This window comes from Schistocerca nitens, chromosome 4 (genome assembly GCF_023898315.1).
Source record: "Schistocerca nitens isolate TAMUIC-IGC-003100 chromosome 4, iqSchNite1.1, whole genome shotgun sequence".
Classification (NCBI taxonomy): Eukaryota; Metazoa; Arthropoda; class Insecta; order Orthoptera; family Acrididae; genus Schistocerca; species Schistocerca nitens.
The window spans coordinates 688,462,591-688,488,798 of NC_064617.1; the positions used below are offsets into that span (position 1 = coordinate 688,462,591).

The 26,208-nt window shown below is 40.7% G+C and overlaps 1 protein-coding gene across 1 annotated transcript in view; it reads left to right on the forward strand.

Annotated features, from left to right (window-relative positions):
- Window positions 1-16,528: 16,528 nt before the first annotated feature.
- The window catches only part of LOC126251891 (BTB/POZ domain-containing protein KCTD9), a 44,709-nt gene continuing 35,029 nt past the window's right edge, over window positions 16,529-26,208 (forward strand). The window contains exons 1-5 of the mRNA XM_049952602.1: window positions 16,529-16,721; window positions 16,796-16,917; window positions 17,148-17,369; window positions 24,333-24,490; window positions 24,692-24,915. Coding sequence (XP_049808559.1) covers window positions 16,674-16,721; window positions 16,796-16,917; window positions 17,148-17,369; window positions 24,333-24,490; window positions 24,692-24,915 — 774 coding nt within the window. The 5' untranslated portion in view covers window positions 16,529-16,673. The remainder of the gene's footprint in view (window positions 16,722-16,795; window positions 16,918-17,147; window positions 17,370-24,332; window positions 24,491-24,691; window positions 24,916-26,208) is intronic.

Sequence of the window (26,208 nt, forward strand, 5' to 3'; positions counted from 1 at the left end):
ATTCATGGAATGGTTTATCAGCATGTTGTACCTGCACACACATCAGTAACTGGACAATACTACAGGGTGTCCTGAAAACATTGCAAGTCCATATTTCCGTGAAGCAGGCTGGATGCTGCATCACGATAACGTGCGGCCGCCTATTGCGAATGTTGTTGCTGAATATCGTGCAAAAATCAACGTGAAGTGCATCCCTCACCCTCCCTATAGTCCGGATTTAGCCCCATGTGACTTTTTTTCTATTCTCTAACATTAAGAAAAGCCTTCGTGAGAAGCATTATCACTCATCATAAGCATTGATGAAGGCAACAGAGGCGATTTTGAAGGACCTCTCAAAAATTTATTTCCAGCATGTATTTGAAGACTGGCAGAAACGCTGCAACAGGTGCATCATATTCATAGGAGACTACTTTGAGAAGGATCATGAAAATTATGAGGATGAGTAACGGTATGTTGTCAACAAAAAATTATGATTACTCTTTATTGAACGGCCCTCGCATTATGAATGTTCCCTTTCCATCTCTGGTTCGCTGAACTTGAATAATTGCAGGTCGTGACAAAGACTGTAGCAGCTGTGTAATTATTACTACAGCAAAACCAAGGATGTTGAACATGAACGAGTCGCAATCAGCCATAGTCCATGGAAGTGTTGCAGCCTGCGACGGTGATGGCGCCAAAACAGTTGCCTCTGGGGCATGCTGAGATTGAGAAGTGTGAGAACGTTAAGGGAAAGATTGGTCTGCATTCCAGGGAGATAGTAGAAACGCCAGATTCTTCACAACCGAGACCACCGGAGAAGTGAGAAGCTGGGGTGTGTTTATCTACGAGAGAGTGAAGTGAGAATAGATAGTGCCGGAAGATGCTATCCCAACAGGTGCATGGGGCGGTTATAGTTGCGGAAATACGATGAGCAGTATAAGAAATCCGATTAGTAGAGTCAGGTTCTTAGTGCAGGACAATGGGGAACTACATGAAAAACTTAATGAGACTAATAAGAAGTTCGATGAGGAGAATAAAGCACTTGTCTGAGGGCAACAGGCGCTAGTTAGAAAGCTCTATGAGACTAAAGACTGTTGCAGAATCTGTACGCAAAGTAGTGACCAAAGGAGGTTCTTTGGAATTAAGAAAATAATTTCTAGAGATAGCTAATATTGATCCATTATGTCATTAACTGTTGCAGGTGTTTGTATATCAATTTAGAGATCTAAACATTTACCGGAAAATGCAATCGCTGTATTGGATAAAGAACAAAAAGTAAATTACAGTAAGAAATCCATAGACTGGTTAAACAGTTTAAACAATCATAATATCATGCACACCCTTAACGGCGAAGAAGTAAAAATAGCTGGGGAAAAAGTAGATGAATTTGATAAAGAAACTAATGCTGTTCATCAATACCACTGTTGTTTTTGGCATGGGTGTAAAAAATGTTTTAAAACTGAGACAATCAACAATAGAAATAAACAATGGATGACCTTTAACAAAAGACTTTAACTGGAAGTTCAGATATACGAAATGCGGAATATAATTCAGTGGAGATGTGGGAATGTGATTGGCTTAACTCAGCAGAGTATAAAAAGCTTAAGAAATTAGAACAGTTACTTGAAATTGTTGAACCACTGAATTCAAAAGAGATGCTTTATATGATAGTCAAACAAATGCAATAAAAGTAAGAGCTAAAGCAGATGGAGTTTGTACAAAAATAAGATATAATGATGTATGCAGTTGTTATCCAGTTTTACAATATTACTATTATTATGCTGAGCAACACCACAGAAAAATATATAGACCAAGGTATTATTCTAAAAATTTGTATGGTTTAATAAAATGTAAAGTAGTGGCAGAAGAAAAGAATAAGTACATAAAATAACAATGACGAAGAAAGACGATTTATTGGAACTTTAGTAGCTGATGAAGTAAAGGTGGCTGTAGAAATGGGATATAAAATAATAGATGTCTAAGAAGTAAGGGATTTTAGAAATAAAAACAGCAAGATGTTTAAAAATTATGTGAAAGATTTTATTAAAATAAAATTAGAAATCAGTCCACATGATTTTGTAACTGATGAAGAATGTACCAAACAGTTAAAGAGAAATTAGATATTGACTTAGATCCTGACAGAATAATGGAAAATCCAGGGAAACAAGCTGTTTCTAAGATATGTCTTCATTCATTATGGGGGAAATTTGGGCACCGGCAAAATATGAGTCAAATAGAATATGTAACAGATTTACAGCGATTTTATGAGACATTGTTGGATGCTCGATTAGATGATACAGATATCAATTTTATTAATGACAATATGTTTCAGATGAAGTTCAATTTCAACGATTATTGTGTGGAAAATAATACAGTTACAAATATTTTTAAAGCAGCTTTCACTACATTGAAAGCTAAGCTTACGTTGTATGATAGATGAGATAAACTATGAAAAATGTTATACTTTTTGATACCGATTCTATAGTATATGTTGATGATGGCAAAGTCAATTAAAAAAAGGTTGTATGTGGGTGAATGGACATATGAGTTAGGAGATAGTAAATGGATAACAAGTTAGGCTTCGACTGGACCTAAAAGTTATACTGAGAAAAATGATAAAAGCACATTGATGAAGGTAAACATCTTCACTTTAAACTACAAAAGTATTCAAAATCTGAATGGCGAAACTGTGACAAGATTAATTGAGAGTGAAGTGAAAGAAAAGGTACAGTTAATCAGATAACAGGAGATGTTGATACTAAAAATCTAGTCAACAAGCAGTCGAAGTAAGAATTCTGATATCAGTATGATAAAAGAGTAGTTCTATAAAATTGTGTTACGGGCCTTATGAATATTAAAAATTATTTATTATTTAATAAATTTAATAAGATTAAAACAATTGTTCTATCTTTTCTGATGTAGGAATAAGATTCATACCACATTTGTTGTACCAATGATATAAATTTATTAGTTGATTTTTATTGCATTCCCTATCTTCTAAATCTCCAATTATAGAGAGAGAAATTATTAAAAATAATGAATAGGCTTTAATATAATTATGTATTAATTTTGGTAAATTATTTAATGGTAAACTATAATTCGTTACGTTTTTTACAGTCATAAGAAAAGAGAATCTGAGTTTTGTATTACTTCCCATATTTCTACACTACTGACCATTAAAATTGCTACACCACGAAGATGACGTGCTACAGACGCGAAATTTAACCGACAGGAAGAAGATGCTATGATATGCAAATGATTATCAGAGCATTCACAGAAGGTTGGCGCCGGTGGCGACACCTACAACGTGCTGACAAGATGAACGTTTCCATCCGATTTCTCATACACAAACAGCAGTTGACCGGCGTTGTCTGGTGAAACGTTGTTGTGATGCCTCGTGTAAGGAGGAGAAATGCGTACCATCACGTTTCCGACTTTGATAAAGGTCGGATTGTAGCCTATCGCGATTGCGGTTTATCGTATCGCGACATTGCTGCTCGCGTTAGTCGAGATCCAATGACTGTTAGCAGAATATGGAATCGGTGGGTTCAGGAGGGTATTACAGAACGCCGTGCTGGATCCCAATGGCCTCGTATCACTAGCAATCGAGATGACTGGCATCTTATCCGAATGGCTGTAATGGATCGTGCAGCCACGTCTCGATCCCTGAGTCAACAGATGGGTACGTTTGCAAGACAAAAACCATCTGCACGAACAGTTCGACGACGTTTGCAGCAGCATGGAGTATCAACTCGGAGACCGTGGGTGCGATTACCCTTGACGCTGCGTCACAGACAGGAGCGCCTGCGATGGTGTACTCAACGACGAACTTGGGTGCACGAATGGCAAAACGTAATTTTTTCGGATGAGTCCAGGTTCTGTTTACAGCATCATGATGGTCACATCTGTGTTTGGCGACATCGCAGTGAACGCACATTGGAAGTGTGTATTCGTCATCGCCATACTGGCGTATGACCCGGCATGTGGTATGGGGTGCCACTGATTACACGTCTCGATCACCTCTTGTTCGCATTGACGACACTTTGAACACTGGACATTACATTTCAGATGTGTTACGACTTGTGGCTCTAGCCTTCATTCGATTCATGCGAAACCCTACATTTAAGCAGGATAATGCACGACCGCATGTTGCAGGTCCTGTACGGGCCTTTCTGGATACAGAAAATGTTCGACTGCTGCCCTGGCCAGCACATTCTCCAGATCTCTCACCAATTGAAAACATCTGGCGAATGGTGGCTGAGGAACTGGCTCGTCACAAGACGCCAGTCACTGCTCTTGATGAACTGCGGTATCGTGTTGAAGTTGCATGGGCAGCTGTACCTGTAGACGCCATCCAAGCTCTGTTTGACTCAATGCCCAGGCGTATAAAGGCCGTTATTACGGCCAGAGGTGGTTGTTCTGGGTACTGATTTCTCAGGATCTATGCACCCAAATTGCGTGAAAATGTAATCACATGTCAGTTCTAGTAAAATATATTTGTCCAATGAATACCCATTTATCATCTGCATTTCTTCTTGGCATAGCAATTTTAATGACCAGTTTTGTATATCAGTTTCATCATAACTATTAAATCTCATTTTGTATTCTTCTTCTTTATAAATGTGCTTTAATACATTAATACTGTCAGTACGGTCCTAACTTCTGAAACATTCTATAATTAAAGATGGTTTAAAATATCCTTTGAAAATATTATATACAAATTGTTTCTCTCTTGGTTTATTATTTCTATCAACACAAAAGTCAAGTTTAAATTCTTCCCACATATTAGTCATATTTATGTAGATTAAAAATTTAATGGGGTTTTCAAAATAGCGATTTAAAATCGCTGTCTTCAAATACACGTAAATTTTTATAGTCATTTTTATTGGTTTGATTTTTATATTTTATTGTTGTAAGTGAAGTGGGATTGATCGGTAAATAATCTTGTAGTCAATCAAAGTGCTTACATATTACTCATAACCTAACACCCTCCTTAACCTAATCTGCCATTTGCATACTCTGCCCTGACCTACGCCAAACCCCCTTGACTCAGCATAGCAGTGCATCTGGCCTGACCATCCTCAGTCCCACGCTGTCAGTTGAGGGAATACAGTTGAAGTCAACGAATCTCCCCACTGACTTTGGTGCCTTGAGAGATCTTGTTAAGAAAGTATTTGAAAGACGAAAAGAAACCTTCGACCTGGATGAGATCTACGCACAGTGAACACTAGCCAATGGGCGCATAGCGCTCGATTAGAAGAAGGTGTGCCCTGACTGTAATGTCCACACTTACTTTCCCCAAGATGGACGTAAGTGTAAGGCAACTAAACACACACAACAGTAAACTCGTAATGCAAGAGCTGTGTACGGTGGTGGAGGAGACGAGACTGAATTTGCTTTGTCTGCAGGAGCCGTACTCCCTTGCTGGACAGATCGCTTTCGCAGCCGCCATATGGCAGGTTATAAGCTTTGGTGATGAACTAAAAGTTGCGCTACGTGCCACCAACAAAGCGCAAACAACTACAATTATTTCACAGTTGTCAAATAGCCAGTGCAGAGCTTCAGTGTACACTAGTAACGCTCTGCATAGCTAACATTTACTTTCAATATGGAGGCACTTTTGAGGAGTACCTAGACCATCTTACTTGCGTGACCATAGCATTGTGTGTGCGGAAAGTCACTGTGGCGGCGGGCATCAATGTGAAGTTCCCACTTTGGTTCAGTGGCACTCGAGATGCCGATGGAGGCAGGGTGGAACAAGCAACCATGGCCCTGCAACTTTTGGTGGTCAACAGACCAGGTAATACCCCCACCTACAAATGTCGAGATGGTGAAGGCTCTAACATTGACATCACTTTGGCGTCACCTGGTAAAGTGGACAATGTTAAGAACTGCCCAATGCATAATGGAGCTACCACAAGTAATCACAAGCTAATAATGTTTACATTATCTGATAAAGAGTGCCACTGGGACCTTGGGTGGGAAGTTTGACTCATTTATAACCGAACTGATTGGGAGAGTCTGGCAAGGGCATGCGACATTCCGATGTTGACGGAGAGTGACGAAAATGTGGAGCAGTGCGCCAAAGAACTGGGTTAGAAAGCTTACCACAGCAGTTAAAACAGCTGTGTCAACCAAGAGAGGGGTCTTGGTGGCCTCCCCATCGCCATTGTCTGTCGAGTTGGGACACATGCGTCAGTCTGCCAGAAGGATGAGGAGGTACTACCAGCGAAGTGAATTTTGAGAAGACAAACAGTACTGGCTTCAGCAATACCGGGAAGCTAAGGAGCTTCTTCAGAAGGGACTAAGAGCTCTTAGACTCCGGTGCTGGGAGTGGTATGTGCTGAATCTCCTGGCAACCGACCCCTGGGGTATCCTGTACAAATTAATGAGGGATAAAATCAAGTCACCCATAGTGTTGTCCACCATCAGGGATGGGATCGGATGATGGAGTCTTGGCAGGAAACTGCTAAGGTTCTGCTCTGGTCTCTGTTGCATGACGAAGATGCAGAAGTAGACACTGAAGAGTGTTGTCGGATCAAAGAAGAAAATCAAACAGAATATGTCAACAACAGCGTGGTGTACCTATTCTCTGAAGAGGAAATGGCTGTGCAAATTACATCCTTAAAGAAAGGTAAAACCCCAGGGTCAGAGGGCATCACAGCAGAGGTAGTGCAGATCCTCACCCCACAACTAGTCATGCCCTTAACAAGGCTGTCCAGCGAATGCCTGAGACTACATACATTCCTGACCATTTCGAAGAGGGCAAATACACTCCTGGAAATGGAAAAAAGAACACATTGACACCGGTGTGTCAGACCCACCATACTTGCTCCGGACACTGCGAGAGGGCTGTACAAGCAATGATCACACGCACGGCACAGCGGACACACCAGGAACCGCGGTGTTGGCCGTCGAATGGCGCTAGCTGCGCAGCATTTGTGCACCGCCGCCGTCAGTGTCAGCCAGTTTGCCGTGGCATACGGAGCTCCATCGCAGTCTTTAACACTGGTAGCATGCCGCGACAGCGTGGACGTGAACCGTATGTGCAGTTGACGGACTTTGAGCGAGGGCGTATAGTGGGCATGCGGGAGGCCGGGTGGACGTACCGCCGAATTGCTCAACACGTGGGGCGTGAGGTCTCCACAGTACATCGATGTTGTCGCCAGTGGTCGGCGGAAGGTGCACGTGCCCGTCGACCTAGGACCGGACCGCAGCGACGCACGGATGCACGCCAAGACCGTAGGATCCTACGCAGTGCCGTAGGGGACCGCACCGCCACTTCCCAGCAAATTAGGGACACTGTTGCTCCTGGGGTATCGGCGAGGACCATTCGCAACCGTCTCCATGAAGCTGGGCTACGGTCCCGCACACCGTTAGGCCGTCTTCCGCTCACGCCCCAACATCGTGCAGCCCGCCTCCAGTGGTGTCGCGACAGGCGTGAATGGAGGGACGAATGGAGACGTGTCGTCTTCAGCGATGAGAGTCGCTTCTGCCTTGGTGCCAATGATGGTCGTATGCGTGTTTGGCGCCGTGCAGGTGAGCGCCACAATCAGGACTGCATACGACCGAGGCACACAGGGCCAACACCCGGCATCATGGTGTGGGGAGCGATCTCCTACGCTGGCCGTACACCACTGGTGATCGTCGAGGGGACACTGAATAGTGCACGGTACATCCAAACCGTCATCGAACCCATCGTTCTACCATTCCTAGACCGGCAAGGGAACTTGCTGTTCCAACAGGACAATGCACGTCCGCATGTATCCCGTGCCACCCAACGTGCTCTAGAAGGTGTAAGTCAACTACCCTGGCCAGCAAGATCTCCGGATCTGTCCCCCATTGAGCATGTTTGGGACTGGATGAAGCGTCGTCTCACGCGGTCTGCACGTCCAGCACGAACGCTGGTCCAACTGAGGCGCCAGGTGGAAATGGCATGGCAAGCCGTTCCACAGGACTACATCCAGCATCTCTACGATCGTCTCCATGGGAGAATAGCAGCCTGCATTGCTGCGAAAGGTGGATATACACTGTACTAGAGCCGACATTGTGCATGCTCTGTTGCCTGTGTCTATGTGCCTGTGGTTCTGTCAGTGTGATCATGTGATGTATCTGACCCCAGGAATGTGTCAATAAAGTTTCCCCTTCCTGGGACAATGAATTCACGGTGTTCTTATTTCAATTTCCAGGAGTGTATAATAATAATAAAGAAAGGTCCCAACAAGGATCCAACACTGGCAAAATCGTACAGGTCCATCTGCCTGTTAGATGTACTCGGGAATTTTTTGAAAAGCTGTTAGCTCACAGACTAGCTGCACGCAGAGTGCTATGCTGGATGATCGACAGGCAGTTTCGCTTTCGGCTGGGTCTATCAGTGTCTGACGCTATTGCCCTGGCAGCTGAAGTCTGTGGCTCATCTTAGCATAACTATATTGTTGGCATCATGGTGGAAATAAGCGGCGCCTTTGACAACCTGTGGTGGTCGTCGCTTTTTTCCTGATTGCACGAGAAGGAGTGCCCAGGGCCGCTAAATGACTGTCTAAGGAGCTATTGCGAAGGAAGGCAGGTCTCGCTATCGTCCCTAGTGGATGCGTTAGTAAAATAATAACGATTAACTGTCCACAGGGCTCCATCCTGCAACCACTCTACATCTACATCCATACTCCGCAAGCCACCTGACGGTGTGTGGTGGAAGGTACTTTGAGTACCTCTATTGGTTCTCCCTTCTATTTCAGTCTCTTATTGTTCGTGTAAAGAAAGATTGTCGGTATGCCTCTGTGTGGGCTCTATTCTCTGATTTTATCCTCATGGTCTCTTCACGAGATATACATGGGAGGGAGTAATATACTGCTTGACTCCTTGGTGAAGGTATGTTCTCGAAACTTCAACAAAAGCCCATACCGAGCTACTGAGCGTCTCTTCTGCAGAGTCTTCCACTGGAGTTTACCTATCATCTATGTAACGCTTTCGCGATTACTAAGTGATCCTGTAATGAAGCGCGGTGCTCTCCATTGGATCTTCTGTATCTCTTCTATCAATCCTATCATGTGACTGCAGACAGCAAAACATCTTTGTTATGCTTAACAGCTTGGCGAATGAGGTTTCCACCAAGATAATAAGGTAATACGTGAGGGACAATCAATAAAAGCATAAGATCACCAAAATACGACTGGCTGACAGTCATTACGATCGGAATCCTCCACGTCGCAGAGTAGGAGGGTGGTGCATCTCACACCAAAGGATATTGCATTAGGTTACGATAGTTAGTCATAGCTGTAGTTATAGTAAATATCGATTTTGAAAGTAACAGTTCAAGGTCCTGGAGCGATAATACAGCTTCTAGAGCCAGCCCAGCGCCAGGGGCATGCCCACTGGGGCCAGCTCCATGGGCACGGCCACAAAAGTAGGTTTATACCTCTGCTGGCACATCTGTGACGCTGCAGTAGTGTGTAGTACAGTAGAATAATAGGAATAACTTGTAGTTTCTGGTAGAGCAATGATGTGGTCAGCTCGCTCATCAGAATTAAGAAACACTGCTGTATATTAAGCTGCAAGTGAAATTGCAGTAAACTGTAGCACCCACTAATCATTTAGGTGGTGAGTTTATGTACTACTATGAACATTGTTATGAATAAAGAATTAAAAAAAAAACAGATTCCTCATCAGAGATGGTAGAACTCTTTTATTAGATCAAAACCAATCAGTCGGCTCATCTGGTCTGTTTGCCTTGGTGATTCTGAATAACTCTGGGCTGATTGAATGGTCCTTGTACCAGTAAAGCACCTTTGAAATGTCTGCCTCATCAAGTGCCAATGGTAGGTTAGCACCTACCATAGTTATAACTGGTAATGAGGAATCATGGTTCAGTTCCAGAGTGGAAGCATGAAAAGTGGTACCTCATCCAAGGAAGGCAGCAGGCGTGAAAATTACCCACTCCCGGTACGGGAAGATAGTGACGAAAAATTACGATATGGGACTAATCCGAGGCCCCATAATGGGAATGAGTATATCTAGTATCTATTGGAGGGTAAGTCTAGTGCCAGCAGCTGTAGTAATTCCATTTACCACGTTGCTAGTTCATCGACCATCAGTGTTTAACTGGCATTTATCATCGGATGTCATGTCAGTGGGGCTAGCTGCAGCCATGCAGCTGCCTTGTGGATGCCTGTGCGTCCTGGAACAGACCCCATTGAAATCCTACTATGGTGCTCTTTACCGAGTGTCGAGGTGGCCCAGCACGTTTACTTTGAACAAATTAGAGGGCTTACCGCATGCAAGCCCGCCTGAATGCTATGTGCATGGAGTAATGGAATAGGACTTCGGTTATATTTTCAGAACCCGGAGTAATAATTAACAGGGACAGGCAGTGGCATTCGTATTGCAACGTTAGAGGTGAAATTCTTGGACTGTTGCAAGGTGAACAGAAGCGAAAGTATTTGCCAAGTATGTTTTCATTAATCAAGAACGAAAGTTAGAGGTTTGAAGGCGATCAGGTACCGCCCAAGTTCTAACCATAAACGATGCCAGCCAGCAATCCGCCACAGTTCCTCCGATCACTTGGCAGGCAGCCTCCAGGACACCAAAGTTTTTGGGTTCTGAGGGGAAGCATGGTTGCAAAGCGGAAATTTAAAGGAATTGATGGAAGGGCACCAGCAGGAGTGAAGCCCACAGCTTAATTTGACTCAACACGTGAAACCTCACCCGTCCCAGACAGTGGAAGGATTGACAGACTGATAGCTCTTCTTGATTCTATGGGTGCTGGTGTTTGGTCGTTCTTAGTTGGTGGAGCGATTTGTGAGGTTAATTCTGATTACGAACGAGATTCTAGCCTGATAACTAGTCGTGTGACATCCTTCGTGCTGTCAGTGATTACTTTTCTTCTTAGAGGGACAGGGCACTATAGGCGTACGAGCAATTACAGGTCTGTAATGCTCTTAGATGTTCTGGGCCATACGCATGTTAGCCTGAAGGAATCAGTGTGTCTTCCCAGGTCGAAAGGTCGGGGTAACCTGCTGAACCTCCTTTGCACTAGGGATTGGGGCTTGCAGTTGTTCTCCATGAACCAGGAATTCCCAGTAAGTGCGAGTCATAAGCTCGCGTTGATTACATTCCTGCCATTTGTACACACTACCCATCACTACAGCTGGTTGAATGATTTGATGAGGTCTTTGGACTGGTATGCGGCATCACTCTGTCATTGCCGAGGCTACCGAAAGATGACAAAAACGTTATCATTTAGAGGAAGTGAAAGTAGTAATGAGGTTTCCCTATGTGAACCTGCGAAAAGGTCGTTATCAACTAGACTGCATATCTTGCCATGTGCATGTCATGTCGCACAGCTCACTACCTGCATGGCTTGCAGTAACCGCGCGCCACGTGTGGAATCACGCGCACTTCTCAAAACTATCACAGTGGTTGTAGTAAGACTGGTAAGAGCTCTGAAGCTCTGGAGCTGGAAGCCTGTGGAACCTGGCGCACTGCGTCGGTTTTGAATGACTTTCAGCGGGGTGCCTCTCCGCACTAATGTGGAGCCGTACGATGCTCATCGGCCACGAGGCCGTTGGACAACACACTGAAACAGGTGTCGTCAAACGCCCGAGTCTCGCACATGCAAGTGTTTTGCAGCAGAAACAGAACAAACGAAAATAGATCACTCAGGACGGTGGATCACTTGGTTCAGGGATCGATGAGGAATGCAGTAAATTGCACGTAGGCATAGAACTGCAGGACACAAGAACGTCGACGTTTCGAACGCACATTTCGGTCCTTTGATTCCGTTCCTGGGCCACGTCTGGCTGAGGGTCAGCTATCTATACTGTAAAGCGGCACCTGTTGTGCAACGTGCGTCGCTTTGGAGACTTGGGAGCATTGTGGCTGGATTGATGAAGGTTTCAGTGCATTTCTTTATGTAACGCTAAAAATGCATAACAACATACAAATAAATTCCACCTGTTAATCAATCAATCTGATTCTGTCCACAGAGCCTTTTTACTTGAATTTGCAGGCATGTTGCGATTAATTTCATTGTAAAATATTAAATACGGTACCGATATCTATAAAAATCCACTTTATAGTGGAGGGCATGTAATTTGGCATGCTCATGTTGTACAATTCAAACTGCTTCAGTTAATCTGTCATCATTTATTATCAATTTTAGCAAATGAAATAACGAAACGACACAAGTTATAACGGATAATGAACAATAAACAAATGAGATCAACCACAAGACCACGAAAAAACGAAGTATGAAGATCTGCCCATTGTCGTGAATTGGGAGGTAATTAGGTTGTGGGTCAGGTGACGGATGATGTCAGCCATCAGAAATTTCCTCCAGAGAAACCTTGATGGTGCTGTGACGTGATGCCAGTGTGGATGCCAGTGTTGATGCCACCATTTGAAATTCATTGCAGAATGTTTTGAAAGGACGGGATGTAACGCGATGGCCAGTGTGGATTGGTTTTAGACTCCACTGGAAATTTCTTTCTTGTCAAGATACTTTCATAGTGCTGTGACGTAACGAGATATAATGGGACGGCCAGTTCTGATGTCACCATTTGAAATGCATTGAACTGCAGAATGTTTTGACGGGACAGGATGTGACATGGAATGACGGCCAGTGTGAGTTGGCCTTTACTTCATTAGTAGATCTGTGTCTTTATCAGTCATGACTGCACAGACTGTGTCAAGATTACATATATACACATCGGTCATATATATATATATATATATATATATATATATATATATATATATATATATATATATATATGGTGGTCTATTGATAGTGACCAGGCCAAATATCTCTCGAAATAAGCATCAAACGCTAGATGGTGCTGCCATAGGTCAAATGGATATCAACTGCGTTTTTTAAAAATAGGAACCCCCCATTTTTATTACATACTCCTGTAGTACCTAAAGAAATATGAATGTTTTAGTTGGACCACATTTTTCGCTTTGTGATAGATGGCGCTGTAATAGTCGCAAACGTATAAGTACATGGTATCACGCAACATTCCGCCAGTGCGGACGGTATTTGCTTCGTGATTTATTACCCATGTTAAAATGGACCGTTTACCAATTGCAGAAAAGATCGATATCGTGTTGATGTATGGCTATTGTCATCAAAATGCCCAACGGGCGTGTACTATGTATGCTGCTTGGTATCCTGGATAACATCAGCCAAGTGTTTGGACCGTTCGGCGGATAGTTACGTTGTTTAAAGAAATAGGAAGTGTTCAGCCACGTATGAAACGTCAATCACGACCTGCAACAAATGATGATGCCCAAGTAGGTGTTTTAGCTGCTGTTGCGGCTAATCCGCACATCAGTAGCAGACAAATTGTGCGAGATTCGGGAATCTCAAAAATGTCGGTGTTGAGAATGCTGCATCAACATCGATTGCACCCGTACCATATTTCTATGCACCAGGAAATGCATGGCGACGACTTTGAACGTCGTGTACAGTTCTGCCACTGGGCACAAGAGAAATTATGGGACAATAACAGACTTTTTTCACGCGTTCTATTTAGCAACGAAGCGTCATTCACCAACAGCGGTAACGTAAACCGGCATAATATGCACTACTTGGCATCGGAATATCCACGATGGCTCCAACAAGTGGAACATCAGCGACCCTGGCGGATTAATGTATGGTGCAGCATTATCAGAGGAAGAATAATTGGCCCCCATTTAATCGATGGCTATCTAAATGGTGCACTATACGCTGATTTCCTACATAATGTTCTACCGATGTTACTACAAGATGTTTCACTGCTAGGCAGAATGGCGATGTACCTCCAACATGATGGATGTCCGGCACATAACTTGTGTGCAATTGAAGCGGTATTGAATAGCATATTTCATGACAGGAGGATTGGTTGTCGAAGTACCATACCATGGCCCGCGTGTTCACCGGATCTGATGTCCCAGGATTTCTTTCTGTGGGGAAAGTTGAAGGATATTTGCTATTATGATCCACCGACAACACCTGACAACATGCGTCAGCGCATTGCCAATGCATGTGCGAACATTAAGAAAGGCGAACTACTCGCTGTTGAGAGGAATGTCGTTACACCTATTGCCAAATACATTGAGGTTGATGGACATCATTTTGAGCATTTATTGCGTTAATGTGGTATTTACTGGTAATCACACTGTAACAATATGCCTTCTCAGAAATAATAAGTTCACAAAGGTAAATGTATCACATTGGAACAACAGAAATAAAATGTTCAAATGTACCTATATTTTGTTTTTTAATTTAAAAAACCTACCTGTTATCAACTGTTTGTCTACAATTGTGAGCCATAAGTTTTTGACTATTACAGCGCCATCTATCACAAAGCAAAAAAAGTGGTCCAACTAAAACATTCATATTCCTTTATGTAATAAAAAATAGGGGTTCCTATTTAAAAAACGCAGTTGATATCCGTTTGACCTATGGCAGCGCCATCTAGCAGGCCAACCATAGCGCCATCTGGTTTCCTCCTTCAAGCTAGACAAGTTTTGTTCTTTATAGTTTTTTCGTTTGACGCTTTTTTCGTGAGATATTTGGCCAAGTCACGATCAATGGACCACCATATATATAAACCTTAAAGAAACCAATTTTTCATGGGATGTGATGGCAGCTCGTAACACTGCGTTTGTTTTAGTAATCTTGGGTGCAGTTTGATATAACAAATAAAAAAAACTGATGCTTCGGCTTTCTAAAATGTAAAATGAAAATTCCTCTTCCTTGAACTCCTTGTATAGTGTCTGAAATACCCTATTTTTCGGATCCACGGTCTTTTTTGTGTAGTCTTGCACTTCTATCTTCTTTCTGTAATATTCAAGCTATTCCTTCATGCTGCAGACCATTTGAGTCCAATAAACATGATTTTCATACAAACGTGGACTCAGATATCCATGTACATAAAAGCTACCACGCTGTGTATGTGCACTTCGAGTAACAGTTGAAAATCATCTTGCGAATGCGGCAATTCTCGCGAAAAAAAAACATCTAATTACAGCCATGCTAGTTGAGATCACGTGACTTGAATTTACTTGACGCGCCATGACGTGAGAAACAGTGTGAATACCCCCTGACGTGATGGTGTCATGACGTTACTGTGCTGTTACGGATTGTGTGAACTGGTCTTAATAATAACTGTAGATAAGAATCCCTAGTTCACGGTCATGTCCAGGTCTGCAGGTTCATTTACCGATTGTGAGGCGATGCAACGATACAGCGATTACTTTTTGCTCATATCGCTTTCAAATTTGTTGCTCGTAGATCAACGTTTTTCATTTTAATTCTGAGCGGATCCACAGTCTAACATAACAGTCGCTACACTCCGTCTCGTTTTTGTTATCCACAGCGATAGCAGCATTCCAAGCAGCGACACTTCTGACTACGATATCGGATGAGTGTGAATGCTAACGTTTATATCGATTTTAACATAGTTTTTTACAATAGGGAGTGTATGTAGTGCCATAAAAATCTACAATAACTAAAAAATGAGACCACATTTATCATTCTTTAGTTTCCTAAGGATCCTCAAAGGTATAAGACAGTACATTAAAGTATAAAATTAAAGCAATAACAGCCCTTCGCGACCGAGGGCTGTTACTACTTTAATTTTACTTTGCAAATGGTCGCTGACCACGCAGCCATGTTTAAAAGTTTAACATTACAGGATAGTTTATTTATTATTCTCTTGTAGCGTACATGTATCTACTGAATACCGCTGTTTTTCTTTGATAACAGAAAATTGCTAGTAAATAGCAGAAGACCTGAGATTTTGGAGAAAGGCATTGTGTATCTACCCAACAAAGCGGGGTTTTGTTCACTACACTTTCATACGAATCAGTGAATGTGGATCGTAGGAAACCTATATGGAATGTACTACCCACATTACTCACTGTACGAAATTAGCGACTACACTTCTGGCTTAACGCAAAATCGCACAGGCATGATAATAAATCGTCCAAAGCAATAAAACTTTTTCCCAGCACAGAGGAAACCAATGCCACAATTGTTGCTAAATCTGAGCCGCAAACAGCAAGAATATTCAAGACATTTGTTTTCAAAGAAAAAGTAATTACGTTAACAAAAATACTATGTATTAGAAAGTCTCAGTGAAGTGCAAGATTGTCATGAGACTCCTTAAAATTTTCTTTAATTATCAAGGAAAGTGCCTATGATAATAACATCAGACGGCAGAAATATATGCTCTCACTCATGAAATATGTGTTTTTATTGAAAAATGTGTTTAAATTCTCTTGCTTTCAGAGGGGTCAGCTGCAAATATAGATATATTCAAAAGTATTTCTTCACGAATAAGTTGTAGCTTATGTCATTGAATCGGTGCGATTCGGCTGTGTTTACGTGTTTTTCAAAATAATTCATGTCTCTTGGTAATTTACTAACGCATGGAACACAAAAGTATTACAACCATTTCGTTAACTATTTAGAGAGTAGTTAAGACAAACACTGTCCTTACGACACATGTTACTATCCGCTTTCTCGCCGCTTGGAGCGCTAGTGTCGCTCCAGCTGTCTAACGATAACAAATTTCGCATCACAGACTATCGTGACTAGGTTCTGGCCATGGTTTTGGCGGATCTCTCTGTACTCGCGAGATGTATGATCTTTGCAAGCTTTTATGCCGAGAAATTTGACAGGTACAGTTACAAAAAATTGTCGATAGAAAAGCATGAAGAGAGTAATATTGTTCAAAAACGGAACAGATGTAGACGGAAAGGTCAGCATATTGTTGTATTTGCGTATATTTTTGTCTTACGTAAAGTGTTTTAAAATATTTTTTTCTATTTTAAGGTCTTTTTAGTGACACATTCGCTGGACGAACTACTGACAGCAGCGAGTCAGAAATTTGGATTTACAGCTAAACGATTGTTCACATCTCAGGGTGGCGAAATTGATGATCTTAAGCTTATTAGGTAAGTGCCTGAATAACGTGCAGAGAATTTTCCTGTGTCTTGTTCCCACAGAAAAATAAACAAATGTCACTAGCTTAACCATTGTAGATGTATGCTGTTCAAATATCTGTGCAAGGAGCGTGGGTGACTTTTGTTGTGGACTAGTTTGTACGATTAAGCCAACTAGCTTAAACTTGAAAACCTCTACATGCTGATTAATCTTTTTTCTGGATAATGTTATTCTGTTACAGAGATGATGATATATTATACGTTTCTGAGGAGGAAGGTTTTATTCCTGTGAAACCAGCCACTACTTCAGCAACAAGTCAGGTCGTACCTGTTAGTTCTGGAACTGAAACGCCGTCATGCAGCAAGTCAAACACAGAGTGGGTGACATTAAATGTAGGTGGAAAATACTTCACCACGTCAAGGAGCACATTGGTAACAAAGGAACCCATGAGCATGCTAGCAAGGTAAGAATCTATTAAGATGTGTACAATAATGGTCATTACGCGACATATTGAAATTGGTTATGTATTGAAACATGCCCCCAATATCAGGGTAACAAATTTATTATCTTATAGTGAACACATACAGGTGACCTTTTTTTTTCTTCTAAAAGAATAATTTCATACAGTTAAAAAAAAACCAGAGTAAGCATGGGAGTAAAGTTTTCCCTGAACAGGGGTAGTGTAAGTACTCTAAACACACAGAATTGCTGAGGAAATATGTGAGTTAATACTTACCATGACATTACAGAAGTGTCCAATTCCACATGTCTGCTTTGAACCATGACATCACCAACATGACAAACGACTACTTCCAGTGCATACAAAATGACAACAATGTCGCTACCCACACATGCGAACAGACATGAACAAAAATAAAAATGACAATAACTTCTCACTCCTAAAATAAAATGAAACTAACAGGACAACTGCAGAAAGTTGGGGGTTTAGCTTGGGGAAAGCTGAATATACAATAATAAAAAAAACACCATATCATCGCAAAACATATAATATAAAAAAGAAATTAAGTTAAAACATTCTGCTACACCAACAAACCCACCACAGGAATCAGAAATTTCCTTTGACCTATATAGCTCAGCCGCAGCTATCGATACCAAAAGACTAGTACCTACAGCTCAGAAAAGTAGAACTCAAAATCCAAATATCCCATATTTACTACATCAGTTAAAACACAACAGTTACTATAGGATAAAACCAAAACAAAAGTTGCTTACCAACAAAAGCCTCCATCAATACCACCACCTAGGTTGTTCACCAAACCCAACCTTGTGCTGCCACCACAAACATGATGCACAACATATTCAAAATACATCTGCACATACTGTGTCAGACATCATATCGTCATTCATCTCAGAATTCTTGTGAATTTCACTGTCATATACATACCTAACAAAAAAGCAATTAAAAAATTAGATTTCTTTGTGCTCAACAAAAACAAAACTAATTGGACCTGACAAAAACACCAGGCACATAAACAACAAAAAACAGCCTTAATAACTCATTGAAAACCCTTCCACAACCCATGTTACTATACGAACTACCCAATTTGAAACCACATTAGCAGAATGACAACCAAAACTCAAATGAAGCCAATACCACATGTTAAACTCAGCACGTCCACATCCACCATCAGAGGGCATGAACAAATACGACATCTGCAAACACGACCAACCCAAAATTCTGCACTGTACTGATGTCACACACAAAAACACCATTACATTACAGGTCAAAGCAGATTGGTGGAATCAGACACTTCCATTGACCACCTACTGTAACGAAGACACTTTAAGTTGCACACAGAAGGGCATTGTGGCTCAGGCTACTGGAGGTGGCGGTCATGTGCTTGTATGTATGACTGTTGTATTTGTCTTTTGAAGGCTGTGAGTGAAAGTTTTGTGTGAGTGTCTTTTAATTGTGCTTGTCTACAACTTAGCATGTCTTCTTTACAGTAATTGCCTTTATGTCTTTCCCTGAATTGTTGATACTCGTACACAGAGTTTCCAGTGTTTTATATGAGTACTCAGATGCTTTTATTCGGAAATATTTTGTTGTTTTATTAGATGTAATTAAAGAATTGTTCTGTTGGTGCACTACAACCAGGATATTTTAGGAGAAATGGGTAGTGTTTTTGGGGCATGTGCTCATTATTCTTTTCAGTAAAAACTTGAAATCTGTAGCTGTTGTGAAACATCCCTATCTGCTCTTGTGGTTTCCCAGGACTGCATAATGAAGTGAAGTATCGGAGAAACTGTGTTTCGTTATAAAATATTGATTTTCAAGGCAAAGATATGACTAGGAATTGGACAGATGCAGGAAAAGTTTTATAGTGTAGTAGTGGCTATTAAGAAGGTAAGACAGAAAAAGAACCATTTTATGCCCTATTAATAATTTTGATGATAAATTAATGAAATGACTGAAGCATAAATAACAGAAAACTGTAAGAGTAACTGGGATAATGTGATAATGCATTTGTACAGTTATTAAAGTAGTTTATATGAAAGTCTTATGAAATAAGAAACAGTTGTTGTCACTAACAAAAAAAAAACATTAATAATATGAGATATAAGTTACTTAGTATGAGTGACAACTAAACCCTGACAATGAATTTCAAATTATGAAAGCACATCGTCTGTCTTACAGGGATTTATTAATCATGACTACGTTCATGACATGGTGAGATCATCAGGTAACAAACTGTTGACCTAAAGATACCAAATTGTAATTATATCTTAAAACAGAAACTACAGTACCAGAATCTAAAGTGCCAACTTATTAAAATGTAGAGGGATGTGCACCTTCCAGCATATAATATCCATAAATTCTCCATAATCTAAATTAAACTTCTGGTCTGCCATGTTGATTCCCCAGGTTCTGTGCATGTGCTGCTGTGCATTATTCTTAAGATTGATCATACTGATTCAGTCTCATTTGTACTAGTTGTATTGACCACTCTACCTGAGAAGATATACTACATATTGCATCCCGGCAAGAAAAGTGACACAAGTTAAAAAGTGGCATCTTTAGATTGACACTGGAAAAGATGAGTGAAGTACCCCAACACACATGCAAAATATAGTGGAATTTACTGCCAACAATAATTACTTGAAATATAAGGGCAGCTTATACTATTTCAATGTAAATTTTATAGACTTAATTCTTTAAGTAAAGTTTTTTCAAGTATCATATTTTTCAGTTGTCACTGTTTGTCGGGGTTCAGTATGTTCAGTGAGCCCATTTAGGTTTGGGTTTCTCTGCCATGTTGTATGCTGCTGTTTCTTACTCAACAATTTTTGTTTTTAGAGTTAGCTTTCTCTCAAGTTCCATTAGTTATCTTGTTTCTGACGGTTGCATGCTTTATGACAGTTTTATACATCTACGTATTGTTCAGAAGTGGCTTGTTTAAAAAAAAGGGAATGTATGACACTTCTGGTATTTACTCTTACCGAAGTTTTTTTTACACGTCACGTATTGAAAGGTCTATTTACCTCACTTGCTAATCAACATTATAATAATTCGGTAATTCCTGTTTTACAGTCTAATTACAATTTTTGTGTCTTCATTAGGTCAGTAGTTTGTTACTTGAAGATGTGACTACAGTGTCATGAAACTAGTCGTGATAGTTAATCATTTTGATATAGATGTTGCGGTTTTCATCATTTCAAAACAATGATGTATGACAAACCAACAGGTCCTCCACAGCAATAGTGGATTGTGGACTGGAATGTTCTTGTTATTAATGTCTTCACGCATATTAAGAAGTTGAAAACATCTGACCACAATGGGAAAACAGGATGTAGTACAAAATAAAGTGTCATGGCACATTCATTGGCTTCATCAACTAGCAATGAAACTGTCACTTTACAACTTAACATAGATCTTGAGTTAAACTTCACTGCAGTTTGTTGCTGCAACATCATATAAAAAAAGTACATACACAGAACAAAACATTTTTTCCCACAGCCCCACTAGAGCTATGTAAATCTAGTAAACAATACAGTGTAAGCTACCACGCACAATAAATGACACATTTTTGATAAAGCATGTGACTGACATATACAGCTGAAACATGAGAGATGCTGTCTCCTTAACGTATGTCACACTTCCAGGAATTTATTGATGACTCATTATATATTAGACCAGACTGCCCTTATTATTTATTTCATCCAGAGATCATTAATAGCTAAAAATATAGATGTACACAAAATTCTTAGGTATGCTCTGTAAGGATAGGACAGGTGGTCACTCGTTATAAAGAAACTGGACAAACGAGCAAAATACTTGATAAATGGAGATATGCCTGTACAAAACATAGTAGAACATACATGTTCAAGGATGTCAGGAAAAGTGTTGAAGGGAAAAAAAGTGCATTCTTAATTATGGGTAAAAATGTTTTTATGCTTTGCACTTATGCAAAACTGTGTGAAATTTGCATCATTAATAAACATTTGTTAAGTATAAAGACATAGTTTTAAACACCAAATGAACAACAGTTACAATAGAGTTAGTGGTGCTATTGAAAAGTAGATCTGTGGAGGTACAATATCTGTTTCATTTTTTAATGTGAATTTTGACTTATTTTCTTGATTGCCGTATATTTCAGTTTTGTGTGCAAACCACATTTCGCCATACAGAATTAAAAGTACCCCCATTTATTCAGTTTCTTTCATATACAGCTCATGTGGTGCCTTGCTTTGGTTAGTGACAGCTTCTCAATCATTGCCACCGAAGGACATTTTTTATTCACGTGATCAATTATAGCACTTGTACAGTTTGTCATGATCTCGACTCTCAGGGTCTGATAGCTTCATATTGTCTTTGAAATGCAAAGTTGTCATCAGACTTTAAAAGTATCTCTGAGACATTCTGTTTTACTAGCTCAACATGAATATCATAATTCCAGTAACATTGAAATTAAATGTTTTGTTTGGGTTTTTGTGTGTGCTGCAAAGATTAATTTCATCTAAAATTTTTACAATTAATTTGTCAGTAATAAAATACTTAGAAGACTGATATGGTGTAGTCAGCTGTTGTATTGGTTGTGGCAGTGCACTATATTCTGTGGCTCTAAAAATGTCACTTTATATATAAATGGAGCACTTTGTATTTTTCCAAATGATTTGATTTCTCTGTCTCTTTAGATGTTTCCAGAAGCTTGTTGTGCTGGATATATCAGCATCAAGTTCATTATCACCACTATCACTACAGCATCAGGCTCACTACCATTATTTGCAGATTCCATATCACTTAAAGTTACAGTGGGATCTTCATCCAATTCTTCAAAATATAACCCATCTTCTGTGTCAGACAGACATTGTAGGGCCGTGAATTCTTTGTAAGTCTTCACTTAATGTCATCCATTTTCAAAATACAAGATTGGCTCCAAGCAATAATTGAACTAGCATGGGAAACTATATGAAACCAGAATGAAGGAAACACCAATTTGCTATTGTCTGAATGTTGGGTAGGAGTATTACTATGTACCATTCCACATATGCAAACAAAATTGATTCATGTTGTACTTCAGTACTTATTGTTAGTGGAAATATGAGCTGACCTGAACAACACACTCTCCAAAGGTTACAGAAACACTACAATATTTTTACATTTGCATGTTCTTGCTTGCAACTACCAGCAATCACTATCAAGAGAGGGCAGTGATTGCCAGACTGTTAATGCTGCTCAGAGAACAGTCACATCATGAGCTCAGTAGTACTTTCTGATGGGAGTGTCTTCCACTTAACCATATTTGGCGGTGTTAAGGTGCACTGGTATAAAAGAGGCACTCCACTTCTTAAGACTTGTTTATAGAAAAACAATTTCTCATTTAATACATCTACTACAAAACAGTTATTATATATATATATATATATATATATATATATATATATATATATATATATATATATATATGTCTGCTTGTGTCTGTATGTGTGGATGGATATGCGTGTGTGTGTGCGAGTGTATACCTGTCCTTTTTTCCCCCTAAGGTAAGTCTTTCCGCTCCCGGGATTGGAATGACTCCTTACCCTCTCCCTTAAAACCCACATCCTTTCGTCTTTCCCTCTCCTTCCCTCTTTCCTGATGAGGCAACAGTTTGTTGCGAAAGCTTGAATTTTGTGTGTATATTTGTGTTTGTTTGTGTGTCTATCGACCTGCCAGCGCTTTTGTTTGGTAAGTCTCATCATCTTTCTTTTTAGATATATTTTTTCCACGTGGAATGTTTCCCTCTGTTATATATATATATATATATTTTTTGACTGATGACCATAGATGTTAAGTCCCATAGTGCTCAGAGCCATTCATACATCAAATATGTAGACGATGCAGGAAAGAGAGCTCAACTTTTAATTTTCATCCTCGGAGGAGAAGGAAGAAACATTTGAAGCAACTGTGTCAGAATCTGAATTCCCATACAATAAACTATCCTTGGTACCAACCAGTGCATTCCTGATTTCACACTTAAATGATTGAATCACCTGTTTCAATTTTTATAGAGCCCCATGAAGCTATGACTAACTCGCAAACTTGAGAAATGCTAGGTATCTTCTATTTCCTGACAATGTTGTTTCAAAATATTTAGATTGCATCTGTATTTTTCAACTCTTCCTTCATAAATCCCATAAGTGGTCTGTTGATATATAAAGGCAATTGGTTCAAGTAAACTAGTTAGCCCACCTGAAATTACAGCAAACTGAGTCTTCAGTCGATTCAGTCTATTTTTAACGTCTAGTGCAAGAACGAAACTGATCAGATTCTAAGAGGACAGGCTTTTTGAGGCCTCCAGATTGTGCAGTCCCTCCCAGGGGCACAACTTTATCATAGGCACCTTCAGTGCCGGGCGGGAGGGTTTGCATGCCTCGATGAAGTTGAGAGCTATGCTGGCGGTACTGTAGCTACTGGCATGGTCACCCAGAACATCAATAAGGTTTGCCTGTTCTGTTGCATTAGTTTTGTATGTTGGAGATTTTGTATTATTTGCCAGTGAAATAAAGTTGTGAACAAAAGCATGTTGTAGATACGAGTATTACGTATATTTTTTACTCTGTCATCTTTAATATTGCAAATCAGTTGAGAAGTTGTTGTTGTTGTCTTCAGTCCAGAGACTGGTTTAATGCAGCTCTCCATGCTACTCTATCCTGTGCAAGCTTCTTCATCTCCCAGTACTTACTGCAACCTACATCCTTCTGAATCTGCTTAGTGTATTCATCTCTTGGTCTCCCTCTACGATTTTTACTCTCCACGCTGCCCTCCAATGTTAAATTTGTGATCCCTTGATGCCTCAGAACATGTCCTACCAACTGATCCCTTCTTCTTGTCAAGTTGTGCCACAAACTCCTCTTCTCCCCAGTTCTATTCTATTGAGATATTAAGAGCATTTTTGATGTTTTGTTATATGATCTATTACAGAATGTTTGCAGAGGGGGACAATGGATTTTTAATGACTCCTAGCAATGTTGACAAAAATGGTGCTTATCTTATTGATAGAAGTCCAACATACTTTGAACCACTTCTCAACTACCTGCGAAATGGACAACTAATTTTTGATAATAATGTGAATCCAGAAGGTATTTATCCAGTCCTGTAGTTATTCTTTGATCTTTTTATTTCTTTTTCTTCTTCTGCTAGTTCACATGGTATTTTATGATGGTGTATGTAATTAGTCATCTGACAAGTTGATTTGCATCAATCTAATGTAGTAAATATTTTATATCACAATGACGTAATTTGTTTGTATGCCTCATTTATGTGTGTTTCTGATTGTTCAGGAATATTGGAGGAGGCACGCTTCTTTGGCATTGAATCATTGATTCCTCAGTTGGAATCATTAATACAAGCTGGTCAACGTTCTAGAGATAATGCTCCTCTTACTCGGCGTGATGTTGTTAATGCCATCATTGTCACACCATTCACCGCTGAACTGCGTTTCCAGGGGGTTAATTTAGCTGGTGCAGACTTATCCCGCTTAGATTTACGCTACATCAATTTCAAGGTATGGAGAGTTTATTGGTGTAGATACCAGATACAATAATTTCAGTTTTATACATCTACGTATTGTTCAGAAGTGGCTTGTTTAAAAAGACAGTGTGTTATTGGTAAGTATGCGAAACATTTTAGTGGTGTAAATGACAATTGACCAATTGTTAGTCTCACCTCTCTTCATGGTCATGGTTTTTTGTGGAGGCTATAATTTGGTGTTGATAGATCAAACATTCTTTAAAGTGAAACAGTGGGAAATCCAGGACGGAATAATGACAATATTATGAAAGGGATAGTTGCCACTCATCATATAGTGGAGATGCTAAGTCACAAATAGGCACAACAAAAGACTATCAAACAAGTAAGTTTTTGACCAAAAAGGCCAAAGTGGCCTTAGTAGCAAGAGACTGTGGTCATGAATGTATGAGTAGCATATTTATTTATGTGTGTGTGTGTGTGTGTGTGTGTGTGTGTGTGTGTGTGTGTGTGTGGGCGCGCGCGCGCGCGCGCGCGCGTGTGTGTGTGGGCGCGCGCGCGCGCGCGCGTGTGTGTGTGGGCGCGCGCGCGCGCGCGCGTGTGTGTGTGGGCGCGCGCGCGCGCGCGCGTGTGTGTGTGCGTGCGCGCGCGCGTTCGTACGTGTGTGTGTGTGCGTGCGCGCGCGCGTTCGTACGTGTGTGTGTGTGCGTGCGCGCGCGCGTTCGTACGTGTGTGTGTGTGCGTGCGCGCGCGCGTTCGTACGTGTGTGCGAACGCGCGTGCGTGCGTGTGTGCATGTCAGTCTTTTTGTTGTACCTGTCTGACTCAACATCCTCACTATATGGTGAGTAGAAACTACCTTTTCCATAATACGAGGGTCGGTCAAAAAGTAATGCCTCCCATTTTTTTTCTACTTAAAGAAATTAAGTTAAGTGAAAAATTTGAATTTGTCGCCATTCCTCAAACCTTCTTCTGCAATCCACTGCAGTAGTAACTTTCTGTGTCAACAGGTGGCAGCACAGCAGAGGTTTGTAAGATGGCCGACATCGATGTTCGTTTGAGACAGCGTTGTGTGATTGAATTCTTGAATGCAGAAGGTGAAACGCCCATACGCATTCATGAAAGACTGAAGAAGGTGTATGGTGTTGTGACAGTGGATGTCAGCACTGTTAGACGATGGGTTCGTCGTTGTAAGGAAGCTGAAGGGCAAACACCGTTGACTGACGAAAAGCGGAGCGGCAGGCCGGTGAGTGCAGTGACTCCACACAACATTCAGCAAGTTGATGACATCATTCGTGGTGACCGTCGGGTGACTGCAGATGAAGTGTGTC